At 32.0% G+C, this 17841-nt stretch overlaps 1 protein-coding gene across 2 annotated transcripts in view; it reads right to left on the reverse strand.

Annotated features, from left to right (window-relative positions):
• LOC144691470 (lysosome membrane protein 2-like) overlaps positions 1-17841 on the reverse strand; it is a 151005-nt gene that overhangs the window by 56157 nt on the left and 77007 nt on the right. For both annotated transcript variants that reach the window (XM_078559581.1, XM_078559580.1), the window contains exon 4: positions 1247-1447. In XM_078559581.1, coding sequence (XP_078415707.1) covers positions 1247-1447 — 201 coding nt within the window. The remainder of the gene's footprint in view (positions 1-1246; positions 1448-17841) is intronic.

The raw sequence follows: 17841 nt of genomic DNA on the forward strand, positions 1-17841 counted from the left end.
CCCTCCGGGACACCCTGGTCCACTCCTCCATCACCCCCTACACCTCAACCCCCTCCCACGGCACCTTCCCATGCAACCGCAGAAGGTGCAACACCTGCTCCTTTACTTCCCCTCTTCTCACTGTCCAAGGGCCCAAACACTCCTTTCAAGTGAAGCAGCATTTCACTTGCACTTCCATCAATTTACTCTACTGCATTCGCTGCTCCCAATGCGGCTTCCTCTACATTGGAGAGATCAAATGCAGACTGGGTGACCGCTTTGCGGAACACCTTCGGTCTGTCCACAAGCATAACCCAGACCTCCCTGTCACTTGCCATTTCAACACTCCAGCCTGCTCTCATGCCCACATGTCTGTCCTTGGCCTGCTACAATGTTCCAGTGAAGCTCAATGCAAACTCGGGGAACAGCACCTCATCTTCCGCCTAGGCACTTTACAGCCTTCCGGACTGAATATCGAGTTCAACAATTTTAGATCATGAACTCTCTCCTCCATCTCCACCCTCTTTCCGATCCCCCTTTTTCCAATAATTTATATAGATTTTTCTTTTCCCACCTATTTCCATTATTTTTAAATGTATTTCCATCCATTGTTTTATCTCTGCCTTTTAGCCTATTTCAATCCCTTCCCTTCACCCCAACCCACCCCCACTAGGGCTATCTGTACCTTGCTTGTCCTGCTTCCTACCCTTAATTAGCACATTCCTTAGATAATATCACCACCTTCAACACCTCTTTGTCCTTTTGTCTATGGCATCTTTTGGCTATCTCCACCTATCACTAGCCTTCTATCCAGCTCTACTTCTCCCACCCCCCCCTTAAACCAGCTTATATTTCACCTCTTCTCTATTTTTACTTAGTTCTGTTGAAGAGCCATACGGACTCAAAACGTTAACTGTGTTCCTCTCCGCAGATGCTGCCAGACCTGCTGAGTTTTTCCAGGTATTTTTATTTTTATACAGAAACATCATTCTGCTCCAGGCCTTCAGGATCCTGAATGCACAGAACAAGGTATTGTTTCATTAAATGTGCTGTGGAATGGCAATTGAACAACCATGGCTATATCTAGGCTACAGCAAGATGCCCACTCCCCACATCCCACAATACACAAGAGCAATGCCATGGCTGCTCGACTAGTGACTATTACATTCCCTGTAAGGGCAAGTGTGGCACTTTGCTTTTTTAAATTCCAATTAACCCGATTTATCCGGGGTTGTTTGAAACCCATTGCAATGCACAGATTACTCACACCATAGAAAAGTCCGAAATGGCTAACTGGGAAGAGGTTCGGCAACAGTTTGTGACCAAGTTTCAGTATGGGATCCTCATAACCCCACAGCCACTCATCCACAGTGTGGGTCTGAAAGAGCGTGTTTCTCTTCAAGGTAAATAAAATTGACAGAATGACTTTGTTGACCATCCCACTGTGTCTTAGCATTTGCAGCATAGTCTGGGGAAGGAAATAAAATGGGAAAGGTCAGTCTCCTTCTCACAAACAAAGCCTCGCTGAAGCGAATGCAAACTGAACCCCTGTCAGCAACTAACAATCATAAGGCGTCTACAATTATCTGAAAAATAAAGCGTTTAACCCTGCTAAAAAGACACCAATGGTTTTATTGTGACCTGATCAAACAGAAAAATGAATGTAAATCCAGCCAGGGTTTATCACAATGAGGGAAGTGGAGCCTTACTGAGCAGCGGATGGAAACCAGTGCCAAAGCAGTGTTGCAGGAAAAATCCCATTACTGCATGATCGCAGTGCTCTGGAACTCACCTTGCCAATAGATTCATCAAATCGGGATCGCTTGAGAATGTTGTTATTTGCGTTTACTAATTGCAGCCCTCATATAAAGATAAAACACCAATCACCCCCAGCAGTGTGCCCCAAATAAATAAATCTGAGAAAAAATAAGTCTGAGAAAATGAATGTTCTGGTGCAGGGTTATGGGGAACTGAAATGTGATAGTCTTCTACTGATGGTCAATAGAGAGGGGTTTTTCTGCCAAGAATGGTTTTTGTAGGGCCGAAACCGATGCAACGCTATCGACTGAGTGGCATACTGGCGTTTATTGCAAGGAGATTGCAGTACAAGAATAAGGAAGCTTCTGCAATTGTACAGGGCCTTGGTGAGACCACACCTGAGGTATTGTGTACAACTTCCAGTCACCATGCCTAAGGAAGGATATAGTTACCCAAAAGGCAATGCAGTGAAAGTTCACTGGATTGATTTCCTGGGATAAGAATGGTGCAATATGATGAGAGATTGAGTAAATTGGGACTATACTCTCTGGAGTTTAGAAGGTTGAGAGGTGATCCCGTTGAAGCATACAGGATTTGGAGGGGGCTTGTCAGAGAAGATACTGAGAGGTGTTTCCCCTGGCTGGAGAATGTGGAACAAGGGGCCATAGTCTCAGGATAAGAGGACAGACATTTAGGACTGAGATGAGGAGGAATGTTTTCACTCAGGGCATTGGTGAATATTTGGAATTCACTACCCCAGAGGGTTCTGGATGCTCAGTTGTTGAGTATGTTCAAGGCTGAGATTGACAGGTATTTAAACACTAAGGGTGCTGAGGGATAGGGGGATTGGGAAGAGAAAAGGAACTGAGGTTGATGATGAGCCATAACTTGTTGAAAGGTGGAGCAGACTCGAAGGGCCAAATGGCTTCCTCCTGTTTCTTATGTCCTTGTGGATGTTGTAGTCTTTCAAACATATATTTCCTTTTTATTCCTTTCTGCGATGTGGGCATCGCTTGCCAGGCTAACATTTATTGTCCATCACTAATTGCCCTTGAGAAAGTGGTGATGAGCTGCCATCTTGAACTGCTGCAGTCCATATGGTGTAGGTACACCCACAGTGCTGTTAGGGAAGGAGTTCCAGGATTTTAACCCAGCGACAGTGAAGGAACAGCGGTATATTTCCAAGACAGGATGGTGAGTGGCTTGGAGGGGATCTTCCAGGTGGTGGTGTTCTTATGTGTCTGCTGCCCTTGTCCTTCTAGATGGTGGTGGTCGTGGGTTTGGAAGGTGCTGTCTAAGGAGTCTTGGTGAATTTCTGCAGTGCATCTTGTAGATGGTACACACTGCTGCCATTGTGTGTCAGTTGTGGAGGGAGTGAATGGTTTGTGGATGGGGTGCCAATCAAGCGGGCTGCTTTGTCTTGGATGGTGTCAAGCTTCTTGAGTGTTGGAGCTACACACAATCATTAGTTTCATGGTTTATATTAATATTTTAGAAGTAACTTAGTAAAGGAAATTAAATTTGCAAGCGTGAAATAATTAAGATTCTAGACTTTAGCAATTCCCAGTAAAGTAATGATGATTCAAAAGCTGACCTGTGTTTATTTAATAAAGTTGGAATAGGGGGAAGGAGAGCTTTCAAATAGCAGGTGGCTTTGTTTAGGTAGGAAATTGGAGACAGTGTGTGTTAACTGCATCATCTGTCTTTGTTAAAGGGATGAGCTATTCATGCAGATCTCAGGGGCAAAAGGTTTGGTTTTGAAGCTAAATGTTAATTAATTTAAATATCTATTGAACATCCCAACTACCACTGTTGCCATGGAAATACTTAATTCAACGTGGAGCTTTGGTTGGAATTCTGGGGGTTGTTTGTGGGAATTGTCCAGAAGGTTTTGGGGTCAGAGTTCTGGAAGCAACCAAGTTGGTGGGTGTAAGCCCCGAAGTAAGAAAGCAGAGAAAATGCGTTTGTCCAGAGCTGTGGACCAGTAGGATGGAGTTATTAGAATAGAGTTGTTAGAATATAGTTATTAAAACAGAGTTATTAGAACAGATATATTAAAATAGAGTTGTTGGGACAGGGTTATTACAACAGAGTTACTAGAACAGCGTTATTAAAACAGAATTATTAGAACAGAGTTAGAACAGTGTTATTAGAATAGAGCTATTAGAATAGATTATTAGAATACAGTTATTCGGACAGAGTTATAAGGATAGAGTTATTAGACTAGAGTTATTAGAACAGGTTTATCAGAATAGAGCTGTTAGAATACAGTTATTAGAATAGAGTTGTTAGAACAGAGTTATTAGAATAGAGATATTAGACTAGAGTAATTAGAATAGAGTAATTAGAATAGAGTAATTAGAATAGAGTTATTAGAATAGAGTTATTAGAATAGAGTTATTAAAACAGAGTTATTAGAAAAGAGTTATTAGAATAGAGTTGTTAGAACAGAGTTATTAGAACAGAGTTATTAGATTAGAGTTATTAGAATAGAGTTATCAGAATAGAGTTATCAGAATAGAGTTATTAGAATAGAGTTATTAGAACATACTTATTAAAACAGAGTTATTAGAACAGAGTTATTAGAATAGAGTTGTTAGAACAGAGTTATTAGAATAGATGTATTAGACTAGAGTTAGAACAGATTTATTAGAACAAAGTTCTTAAAACAGAGTTGATTGAACAGAGTTGTCAGGACAGAGTTGTTCGATTGGAGTTATTCGACTAGAGTTATTAGAATGGAGTTATTAGAATAGAGTTATTAGAACAGAGTTATTAGAACAGAGTAATTAGAATACAGATATTAGAACAGATTTATTAGAATAGAGTTCTTTGAACAGAGTTATTAGAATTGAGTTATTTGAATAGAGTTATTAGTATAGAGTTATTAGAATAGAGTTATTGGAATAGAGTTATTAGAACAGAGATATTAGAAGAGAGTTATTAGAATAGAGTTATTTGAATACAGTTATTTGAACAGAGGTATTCGAATGGAGTTATTAGGAGAGAGTAAAAACAATGGAGTTATCAGTACAGAGTCATTAGAGCAGAGTAATTAGAATAGAGTTATTAGAACATAGTTATTAAAACGGAGTTATTAGAATAGAGTTATTAGAATAGAGTTGTTAGAAGACAGTTATTAGAATAAATTTATTAGACTAGAGTTAGAGCAGAGTTGTCAGAACAGAGTTATTAGACTCGAGTTATTCGACTCAAGCTATTAGAATAGAGTTGTTAGAATAGAGTTATTAGAATAGAGTTATTACAATAGAGTAATTAGAATGGAGTTATTAAAACTGAGTTGTTAGAATGGAGTTATTAGAACAGAGTTGATTGAACAGAGTTGTCAGGACAGAGTTGTTCCATTGGAGTTATTCGACTAGAGTTATTAGAATGGAGTTATTAGAATAGAGTTATTAGAACAGAGTTATTAGAACAGAGTAATTAGAATAGAGATATTAGAACAGAGTTATTAGAATAGAGTTATTTGAACAGAGGTATTAGAGTGGAGTTATTAGGATAGAGTAAAATCAATGGAGTTATCAGAACAGAGTCATTAGAGCAGAGCAATTAGAATAGAGTTATTAGAACATAGTTATCAAAACAGAGTTATTAGAATAGAGTAATTAGAACAGAGTTGTTAGAAGACAGTTATTAAACCAGAGTTATTGGAATAGAGCTATTAGAAAAGAGTTATTGCAACGGAGTTATTAAAATACAGTTATTAGAGCAGACTAATTAGAATACAGTTTTTAGAACAGAGTAACTAGAACAGAGATATTAGAATAGTTATTCGACCACAGTTATTAGAACAGAGTTATTAGAATAGAGTTGTTAGAACAGAGCTATTCGATTAGATTTATTAGACAAGAGTTAAAAGAGAGTTATGAGAACAGAGTTATTAGAGAAGATTTATTGGACTAAAGTTATGAGAACAGAGTTAATAGACTAGAGTTAGAACAGAGCTATAAGATCAGAGTTATTTGAATAGAGCTTTTAGAATGGAGTTATTAGAAGAGAGTTCTTAGACAAGAGTTATTAAAACAGTGTCATTAGACTAGAGTTATTTGACTAGATTTATTAGAAGAGAGTTATTAGAACAGAGTAATTAGAATATAGTTATTCGAGCGCAGTTATTTGAACAGAGTTACTGGAATAGAGTTGTTAGAAAAGAGTTATTAGAATAGAGTTATTACAATGGAGTTATTAGAATAGAGTTATTAGAACAGGCTAATTAGAATACAGTTATTAGAACAGAGTAAATAGAACAGATATTAGAATAGAGTTATGAAAACAGAGTTAATAGACCTGAGTTATGAGAACAGAGTAATTAGAATAGAGATATTACAACAAAGATATTAGAATAGAGTTATCAGAATACAGTGATTATTAGAAATTATTAGAAAAAAGTTACTAGGCTCGAGTTAGAGCATAGCTATTAGAACAGAGTTAATAGAACAGAGTTATTAGAATAGACTTGTAAGAATGGAGTTATTAGAATAGCATTATTAGACAAGAGTAATTGGTGTAGAGTTATGCGGCTAGAGTTAGAACAGAGCTATTAGAACAGAGTTATTCAAATAGGGTTATTAGAATGGAGTTATTAGAATAGCGTTATTAGAATTCTATTAGAAAAGATTTATTGGCCTAGAGGTAGGACAGAGTTATTAGAACAGAGTTAGTAGAACAGAATTATTAGAAAAGAATTGTTCGAATAGAGTTATTAGAATAGAGTTACAAAAACAGAGCTATTAGAAGAGAGTTTTTAGAACAGAGTTTTCAGAATAGAGTTATTAGAGTAGAGTTATTAGAACAGAGTTATTACAATAGAGTTATTAAAACAGAGTTGTGAGAATAGAGTTATTAGAATAGAGTTACAAGAACAGAGTTATTAGAACAGAGTTATAAGAATAGAGTTATTAAAACGGAGTTGTTGGAACAGAGTTATTAGAATAGAGTTATTCGAACAGAGTTCATTGAACAGAGTTGTTAGAACAGTTTTCTGAGAAGAGAGTTATTAGAATAGAGTTATTGGCCCAGGGCAATTAGAATGGAGTTATGAGAACTGAGTTATTAGAACTGAGTAATTAGAATAGTGTTATTAAAATAGAGTTATTAGAATAGATTTATTAGCCTAGAGGTAGGACAGAGTTATTTGAACAGGGTTGATAGAGTAGAGTTAGAACTGAGCTATTAGAATAGAGTTATTAGAACAGAGTTATTAGAATAGAGTTCTTAGAAGAGATTTAATAGAGTAGAGGTATTAGAACAGAGTTAGTAGACTAGAGTTATTAGACTAGACTTATTAGAATAGAGTTATTGGAACTGAGTTATTAGAACAGAGTTATTAGACCAGAGTTATTAGAATTGAGTTATTAGAACAGACTAATTAGAATACAGTTATTAGAACAGAGAAACTAGAACGGAGATATTAGAATAGTGTTATTAGATCGCTGTTATTAGAATACAATTATTAGAATAGAGTTATGAGAACATAGTTAATAAAACAGAGTTATTAGACTAGAGTTATTAGAAGAGAGTCATGAGAACAGAATACTTAGAGTAGATTTATTAGAACAGAGTTATTGGAATAGAGTTATCAGAATAGAGTTATTAGAACATAGTTATTAAAACAGAGTTATTAGAATAGAGTAACATTATTAGAGAGGAGTTATTAGAATAGATTTCTTAGACTAAAGTTAGAACAAGGTTATTAGAATGGAGTTGTTAGAATAGAGTTATTAGAACAGAGTTATTGGAACAGTTATTAGAATGGAGTTATTAGAATAGAGTTATTAGAACAGTGTTATATGAACAGAGTTATTAGAATAGCGAAATCAGACAAGAGTTATCAGAATAGATTTATTAGACTAGAGTTATAAGAGAGCTATTAGAACAGAGTTGATTGAACAGAGTTGAGTGAACAGAGTTGTTAGAACAGAGATATTCATATAGAGTTATGAGAGGAGATTTATTAGAATAAAGTTATTAGAATAGATTTATTAGAACAGATTTATTAGAATAGAGTTATTTGAATAGAGTTATTTGAACAGAGGTATTCAAATGGAGTTATTAGAATAGAGTTACCAGAGATATCAGAAGAGACTTATTAGAACAGAGTTGTTGGAACAGAGTTATTAGAATAGAGGTATCAGAATAGAGTTATTAGAACATAGTTATTAAAACAGAGATATTAGAATAGAGTTATTAGAATTGACTTGTTCAAATAATGTGATATGAACAGAGTGATTAGGATAGCGTTATCAGACAAGAGTTATCAGGTTAGATTTATTAGATGAGAGTTAGAACAGAGTTATTAGAACGGAGTTATTAGAATAGAGTTATTAGAACAGAGTTATAAGAATAGAGTTATTAGAACGGAGTTGTTGGAACAGAGTTATTAGAATAGAGTTATTAGAATAGAGTTATTAGAACAGAATTATAAGAATAGAGTTATTAGAACGGAGTTGTTGGAACAGAGTTATTAGAATAGAGTTATTCGATCAGAGTTGATTGAACAGAGTTGTTAGAACAGTTTTATTAGAAGAGAGTTATTAGGATAGAGTTATTTGCCCAGGGCAATTAGAATGGAGTTATGAGAACTGAGTTATTAGAACCGAGTAATTAGAATAGTGTTATTAAAATAGAGTTATTAGAATAGTGTTATCAGAATAGAGATTTTAGAACAGATTTATTAGACTAGAGATAGAACAGAATTATTAGAACAGATTTATTAGAATAGAGGTATTAGAACAGATTTATAAAACTAGAGTTATTAGACTAGAGTTATTAGACTAGAGTTATTAGAACAGAGTTATTATACTAGAGTTATTAGAATAGAGTTATTAGAATAGAGTTATCAGACATGAGTTATTAGAAGAGATTTATTAGACCAGATTTAGAACAGCGTTATTAGAACAGGGTTATTAGAATAGAGTTATTAGAACAGAGTTATTAGACTAGAGTTATTAGACTAGAGTTATTAGAATGGAGTTATTAGAATACAGTTATTAGAATAGAGTTATTAGAACAGAGTTATGAGAATAGAGTTAGCAGGATTGAGTTATTAGAACATATTTATTAAAACAGAGTTATTAGAAGAGATTTTATAGAATAGACTTGTTAGAATACTGTTATTAGAATTGAGTTATTCGAATAGCATTATTAGACAAGAGTTATTAGAATACATTTATTAGATTAGAGTTAGAACAGAGTTATTGAAACAGCGTTATTAGAATAGAGTTATGAGAGCAGTGTTATTAGAATAGAGGTATAATAATAGTTATTTTCAAAGGGTAATTGGAATGGAGTTGTGAGAACTGAGTTATTAGAACAGAGTAATTAGAATAGTGTTATTAAAATAGAGTTATTAGAACAGAGTCATTAGAATAGAGTTATTAGAATGGAGTAATTAGAACAGAGTTATTAGATTAGAGTTATTAGACTAGAGAGATTAGATTAGAGTTAGTGGGCAAGAGTTATTACAACAGAGTGATTAGACTAGAGTTATTAATATGAAGTTATTAGAACAGAGTAATTGGAACAGAGATATTAGAATAGAGTTATTAGAACAAATTTATTAGAACAGAATTATTAGAATACAGTTGTTAGAACAGAGTTATTAGAATAGATTTATTAGACAAGATTTAGAAGAGTGTTATTAGAACAGAGTTATTAGATTAGAATTATTTGACTAGACTTATTAGAACAGAGTTAATAGACCAGAGTTATTAGAAAAAAATTACTAGACTAGAGTTAGAGCAGAGCTATTAGAACAGTTATTGGAATAGAGTTATTAGAATAGACGTGTTAGAATGAAGTGATTAGAATAGCGTTATTAGACCAGAGTAATTGGAATAGAGTTATTAGGCTAGAGTTAGGACAGAGCTATTGGAACTGAATTATTAGAATAGAGTTATTAGAACAGAGATATTCGAATAGAGTTATCAGAATGGAATTATTAGAACAGAGTTCTTAGACTACAGTTATTGGAACAGAGTTATTAGACTAGAGTTATTTAACTAGAGTTGTTAGAATAGAGTTATTATAATCGATTTGTTAGAACAGAGTTATTAGAGTAGATTTATTAGACAAGATTTAGAATAGAGTTATTAGAACAGAGTTATTAGAATAGAGTTATTTGACTAGAGTAATTAGAACAGAGTTAATAGACTAGAATTATTAGAAAACAGTTATTAGAGTAGAGTTAGAACAGAGCTATTACAATGGAGTTAGTAGAAAAGAGTTTTTAGAATGGAGTTATTAGAACAGAGTTATTAGAATATAGTTATTAGAATGGAGTTATTAGGATAGAGTAATTAGAATGGAGTTATTTGATCAGAGTTATTGGAATAGAATTATTAGAACACAGTTATTAGAATAGAGGTATTAGAACAGTGATGTTAGAATTGAATTATTAGAATACAGTTATTAGAATAGAGTTATTAGAACAGAGACATTAAAATTGAGTTATTAGAATAGACTTATTAGAACACAATCATTAGAACAGAGTACTTAAAATAGAGTTATTATATAAGAATGATTAGAATAGAGTTATCAGAATACAGTAAATAGAACATAGTTATTAAAATGGAGTTATTAGAATAGATTTATTAGAATAGAGTTGTTAGAACAGAGTTATTAGAATAAATATTAGAATAGTGTTATTATACTAGATCTATTAGAATAGATTTATTGGACTAGAGTTTGGACAGACTTATTAGAACAGAGTTGATTGAAAAGAGTTGTCAGGACTGAGTTATTAGACTAGAGTTATTAGAATAGAGTTTTAGAAGACAGTTTTAGAAGAGAGTTATTAGAACAGAGTTATGTGAACAGAGTTATTAGAATGGAGGAATTAGAACACAGTTATTAGAACAGAGTTATTGGAATGGAGTTATTAGAACAGAGTTATAAGTACAGAGTTATTAGACTAGAGTTATTAGATTAGAGTTAGTAGGCTAGAGTATTTACAACAGAGTGATTAGACTAGATTTATTAGAATGAAGTGATTAGAACAGAGTAATTACAACAGAGATATTAGAATAGATTTATTAGAACAAAGTTATTGGAACAGAATTACTAGAATACAGTTGTTAGAACAGAGTTATTAGAATAGATTTATTAGACAAGAGATGGAAGAGCGTTATTAGAACAGAGTTATTAGAATAGAATTATTGGACTTGACTTCTTAGAACAGAGTTAATAGACTAGAGTTAGAACAGAGCTATTAGAACAGAGTTATTGGCATAGAGTTTTTAGAATGGAGTTATTAGAACAGAGTTCTTAGACAAGAGTTATCAGAACAGAGCCATTAGACTAGAGTTATTTGACGAGATTTATTAGAAGAGAGTTATTAGAACAGAGTAATTAGAATAGAGTTATTAGAACAGACAAATTAGAATACAGTTATTAGAACAGGGTAAATAGAACAGAGATATTAGAATAGAGATATTAAAACAGAGTTAATAGACTTCAGTTATTAGAACAGAGTAATTAGAAGAGAAATATTAGAACAGAGATATTAGAATAGAGTTATCAGAATACAGTGATTAGAACATGGTTATTAAAACAGTTATTTGAATAGTTAATCAAATAAGCTTGTTGAACAGTGTTATTCGAATCGACTTATTAGAATAACATTATTAGAATAGATTTCTTAGACTAAAGTTAGAATAAAGTTATTAGAATGGAGTTATTAGAATAGTGTTATTAGAACAGAGTTATTAGAATAGAGTTATTAGAACAGTGTTATATGAACAGAATTATTAGAATAGCGATATCAGACAAGAGTTATCAGAATAGATTTATTAGACTAGAGTTATAAGAGTTATTACTAGAGTATAAAAGTTATTAGAACAGAGTTATTAAAATAGTTATTAGAATAGCGTTATCAGACATGAGTTATTAGAATAGGTTAATTAGACTAGAGGTAGAACAGAGTTCCAAGAACAGAGTGATTAGAATAGAGTTATTAGACAAGATTTATTAGAATGGAGTTATCAGAATACAGTTGTCAGAACAGGCTAATTAGAATACAGTTATTAGAACAGAGTGACTAGAACGGAGATATTAGAATAGAGTTATTAGAACGGTGTTATTAGAATACAATTATTAGAATAGAGTTATGAGAACATACTTATTAGAACAGAGTTATTAGATTAGAGTTATTAGAACAGAGTCATGAGAACAGAGTCATGAGAACAGAGTAGTTAGAATACAGTTAATAAAACAGAGTTATTAGAATAGAATTATTAGAATAGAGTTATTAGAATGGAGTTATTAGAATAGAGGTATTAAAATAAAGTGATTAGAATAGAGTTACTAGAACAGATATATTAGAAAAGAGTTATTAGAACAGCGTTATTAGATTGGAGTTATTAGAATCGAGTTATTAGAATAGAGCTATTAGAATAGAGCTATTAGAACAGAGTTGTTAGAATAGAGTTATTAGAATGGAGCTATTAAAACAGAGCTATGAGAAAAGAGCTACGAGAATAGCGTTATTAGAACAGAGTTATTAGAGTAGAGTTATTAGACAAGAGTTAGAAGAGAGTTATTACAAGAGTTATTAGAATTGAGTTATTTGACTAGAGTTGTTAAAACAGAGTTAATGGGCTAGAGTTATCAGAAAAGAGGTATTAGAATGGAGTTATTGGAATAGAGTTAATTGATCAGACTAATTAGAATACAGTTATTGGAACAGAGTTATTAGAATACAGATGTTAGAACACAGTTATTAGAATAGATTTATATGACAAGAGTTAGAAGAGAGTTACTAGAACAGAGATATTAGAATAGAGTTATTTGACTAGAGTTATTAGAACAGAGTTCTTCATCTAGACTTCTTAGAAAAGAGTTATTAAACTAGTGTTAGAAAGGAGCTACTAGAACAGAGTTACGAGAATAGTGTTATTAAAATAGAGTTATTAGAATAGTTATTAGAATAGAGTTGTTAGAATAGAGTTATTCGAATGGAGTTGTTAGAATAGAGTTGTTAGAATAGAGTTATTAGAAAAGCATTATTAGACTAGAGGAATGAGAATAGAGTTGTAAGGCTAGAGGTCGAACAGAGTTAGTAGAACATAGTTCTTAGAATAGAATTATTAAAAAAGAGTTATTAGAAGAGAGTTATTAGAACAGTGTTTTCAGGATAGAGTTATTAGAATAGAGTTATTATTAGACTAAAGTAATGAGAATAGTGTTATAAGACTAGAGGTAGAACAGAGCTATTAGAACAGAGTTATTAGAATAGAGTTAATAGAAAAGAGGTATTAGAAGAGAGTTATTAGATCAGAGTAATTAGAACAGAGTAATTAGAACAGAGTTATTCGAACACAGTTATTGGTACAGTGTTATTAGAATAAAGTTGTAAGGACAGAGTTATTAGAATAGAGTTTTTAGAACAGAGTAATTCGGCTAGAGTTAGTAGAATAGAGTTATTAGAATAGAGTTATTAAAACAGATCTATGAGAAAAGAGCTACCAGAATAGCGTTATTAGAATAGAGTTATTAGACAAGAGTTAGACGAGAGTTATTACAAGAGTTATTAGAATTGAGTTATTTGACTAGAGTTGTTAAAACAGAGTTAATAGGCTAGAGTTATTCGAAAAGAGGTATTAGAATGGAGTTATTGGAATAGAGTTATTTGAACAGACTAATTAGAATACAGTTATTGGAACAGAGTTATTAGAATATAGATGTTAGAACAGAGTTATTAGAATAGATTTATATGACAAGAGTTAGAAGAGAGTTATTAGAACAGAGATATTAGAATAGAATTATTTGACTAGAGCTATTAGAACAGAGTTCTTTGACTAGAGTTCTTAGAAAAGAGTTATTAGACTAGTGTTTGAAAAGAGCTACTGGAACAGAGTTACGAGTATAGTGTTATTAGAACAGAGTTATTAGAACAGTGATTAAATAGAGTTGTTAGAATAGAGTTGTTGGAATAGAGTTATTAGAAAAGCATTATTAGACTAGAGGAATGAGAATAGAGTTATAAGGCTAGAGGTCAAACAGACCTGGTGGAACATAGATCTTAGAATAGAATTATTAAAAAAGAGTTATTAGAAGAGATTTATTAGAACAGTGTTTTCAGGATAGAGTCATTAGAATAGAGTTATTATTAGACTAGAGTAATGAGAATAGTGTTATAAGACTACAGGTAGAACAGAGCTATTAGAACAGAGTTATTAGAATAGAGTTATTAGAAAACAGCTATTAGAAGAGAGTTATTAGAACATAGTTTTTAGAATAGAGTTATTAGAATAGAGTTATTAGAACAGAGTAATTAGAACAGAATAATTAGAACAGAATAATTAGAACAGAGTTATTAGAACACAGTTATTGGTACAGAATTATTAGATTAAAGTTGTAAGGACAGAGTTATTAGAATAGAGTTATGAGAATGGAATTATTAAAACAGAGCTATGAGAAAAGAGCTACGAGAATAGCGTTATTAGAACAGAGTTATTAGAGTAGAGTTATTAGACAAGAGTTAGAAGAGAGTTATTACAAGAGTTATTAGAATTGAGTTATGTAACTAGAGTTGTTAAAACAGAGCTAATGGGCTAGAGTTATCAGAAAAGAGGTATTAGAATGGAGTTATTGGAATAGAGTTAATTGATCAGACTAATTAGAATACAGTTATTGGAACAGAGTTATTAGAATACAGATGTTAGAACACAGTTATTAGAATAGATTTATATGACAAAAGTTAGAAGAGAGTTATTAGAACAGAGATATTAGAATAGAGTTATTTGACTAGAGTTATTAGAACAGAGTTCTTCGACTAGACTTCTTAGAAAAGAGTTATTAGACTAGTGTTAGAAAGGAGCTACTAGAACAGAGTTACGAGAATAATGTTATTAAAATAGAGTTATTAGAATAGTTATTAGAATAGAGTTGTTAGAATAGAGTTATTCGAATGGAGTTGCTAGAATAGAGTTGTTAGAATAGAGTTATTAGAAAAGCATTATTAGACTAGAGGAATGAGAATAGAGTTATAAGGCTAGAGGTCGAACAGAGCTAGTAGAACATAGTTCTTAGAATAGAATTATTAAAAAAGAGTTATTAGAAGAGAGTTATTAGAACAGTGTTTTCAGGATAGAGTTATTAGAATAGAGTTATTATTAGACTAAAGTAATGAGAATAGTGTTATAAGACTAGAGGTAGAACAGAGCTATTAGAACAGAGTTATTAGAATAGAGTTAATAGAAAAGAGGTATTAGAAGAGAGTTATTAGATCAGAGTAATTAGAACAGAGTAATTAGAACAGAGTAATTCGGCTAGAGTTAGTAGAATAGAGTTATTAGGACAGAGTAATTAGGCTAGAGTTATTAGAATAGAGTTATTAGAACAGAGTTATTAGAAAACAGTTCTTAGAAAAGAGTTATTAGAATAGAATTGTTAGAACAGACTAATTAGAATACAATCATTGGAACAGAGTTCTTAGAATAGAGCTGTTAGAACAGAGTTATTAGAATAGATGTATGTGACATGAGTTATAAGAGAGTTATTAGAACAGAGGTATTAGAATAGAGTTATTTGACTAGAGTTATTAAAACAGAGTTCTTTTACTAGAGTTCATGGAAAAGAGTTATTAGACTACTGTTAGAAAAGAGCGTCTAGAACAGCGTTACGAGAATAATGTTATTAGAACAGAGTTAATAAAACAGTGATTAAATAGAGTTGTTAGAATAGAGTTGTTGGAATAGAGTTATTAGATAAGCATTATTAGACGAGAGGAATGAGAATAGAGTAATAAGGCTAGAGGTCGAACAGAGCTAGTAGAACATAGTTCTTAGAATAGAATTATTAAAAAAGAGTTATTACCAGAGACTTATTAGAACAGTGTTTTCATGATAGAGTTATTTGACTAGAGTTATTATTAGTCTAGAGTAATGAGAATAGTGTTATAAGACTACAGGTAGAACAGAGCTATTAGAACAGAGTTATTAGAATAGAGTTAATAGAAAAGAGGTATTATAAGAGAGTTATTAGATCAGAGTAATTAGCACAGAGTAATTAGAACAGAGTAATTAGAACAGAGTTATTAGAACAGTTATTGGTACAGAGTTATTAGAACAGAGTAATTCGGCTAGAGTTAGTAGAATAGAGTTATTAGGACAGAGTAATTAGGCTAGAGTTATTAGAATAGAGTTATTAGAACAGAGTTATTAGAATAGAGTTAATAGAAAAGAGGTATTATAAGAGAGTTATTAGATCAGAGTAATTAGCACAGAGTAATTAGAACAGAGTAATTAGAACAGAGTTATTAGAACAGTTATTGGTACAGAGTTATTAGAACAGAGTAATTCGGCTAGAGTTAGTAGAATAGAGTTATTAGGACAGAGTAATTAGGCTAGAGTTATTAGAATAGAGTTATTAGAACAGAGTTATTAGAAAACAGTTCTTAGAAAAGAGTTATTAGAATAGAATTGTTAGAACAGACTAATTAGAATACAATCATTGGAACAGAGTTCTTAGAATAGAGCTGTTCGAACAGAGTTATTAGAATAGATGTATATGACAAGAGTTAGAAGAGTTTTAGAACAGAGATATAAGAATGGAGTTATTTGACTAGAATTAGAACAGAGTTCTTCGACTAGAGTTCTTAGAAAAGAGTTATTAGACTAGTGTTACAAAAGAGCTACTAGAACATAGTTACGAGAATAGTGTTATTAGAACAGAGTTATTAAAACAGTTATTATATAGAGTTGTTAGAATAGATTTGTTAGAATAGTGTTGTTAAAATAGAGTTATTAGAAAAGCATTATTAGACTAGAGGAATGAGAATAGAGTTATAAGGCTAGAGGTAAACAGAGCTATTAGAACATAGCTTTTAGAATAGAGTTATTAGAATAGAGTTATTAGAACAGAGTAATTAGAACAGAGCAATTAGAACAGAGCAATTAGAACAGAGTAATTAGAACAGAGTTATTAGAACACAGTTATTGGTACAGAACTATTAGAATAAAGTTGTAAGAACAGAGTTATTAGAATAGAGTTATTAGAACAGAGTAATTCGCCAATGTTATTAGAACAGAGTTATTAGAACAGAGGTATTAGAAAAGCGTTATTAGAATAGAGTTATTAGAATAGAATTGTTAGAACAGATTAATTAGAATACAGTTATTGGAACAGAGTTATTAGAATACAGCTGTTCGAACAGAGTTATTAGCATAGAGCTATCAGAGCAGTTATTAGAATAGTGTTATTAGTATAGAGTTGTTAGAATAGAGTTATTAGAAAAGCATTATTAGACTAGAGTAATGAGAATAGAGTTATAAGGCTAGAGGTCGAACAGAGCTAGTAGAACAGAGTTCTTAGAATGTTCTTAGAATAGAATTATTCGAAAAGAGTTATTAGAAGAGATTTATTAGAACAGTGTTTTCAGGATAGAGTTATTAGAATAGAGTTATTATTAGACTAGAGTAATGAGAAAAGAGTTAAAAGACTAGAGGTAGAACAGAGCTATTAGAATAGAGGTATTAGAATAGAGTTATTAGAAATGAGGTATTAGAAGAGAGTTATTAGAACATAGTTTTTAGAATACAGTTATTAGAATAGAGTTATTGGAACAGAGTAATTAGAACAGAGATTTTAGAATAGAGTTATTAGAACACAGTTATTGGAACAGAGTTATTAGAATAGAGTTAGTAGAACAGAGTTATTAGAATAGAGCTGTTAGAACAGAGTTATTAGAATAGACGTATATGACAAGAGTTAGAAGAGAGTTATTAGAACAGAGATATTAGAATAGAATTATTAGAACAGAGTAATTAGAACAGTAATTAGAACAGAGTAATTGGAACAGAGTTATTAGAACACAGTTATTCGTTCAGAATTATTAGAGTAAAGTTGTAAGAACAGAGTTATTCGAATAGAGTTATTAGAACAGAGTAATTCGGCTAGAGTTAGTAGAATTGAGTTATTAGAACAGAGTAATTAGGCTAGAGTTATTAGAACAGAGTTATTAGACAAGCGTTATTGGAATAGAGTTATTAGAATAGAATTGTTAGAACAGTTTAATTAGAATACAGTTATTGGAACAGAGTTATTAGAATACAGCTGTTAGAACAGAGTTATTAGAGCAGAGTT

The sequence above is a fragment of the Cetorhinus maximus genome, chromosome 16, assembly GCF_964194155.1.
Source record: "Cetorhinus maximus chromosome 16, sCetMax3.hap1.1, whole genome shotgun sequence".
NCBI classification, from domain to species: Eukaryota; Metazoa; Chordata; class Chondrichthyes; order Lamniformes; family Cetorhinidae; genus Cetorhinus; species Cetorhinus maximus.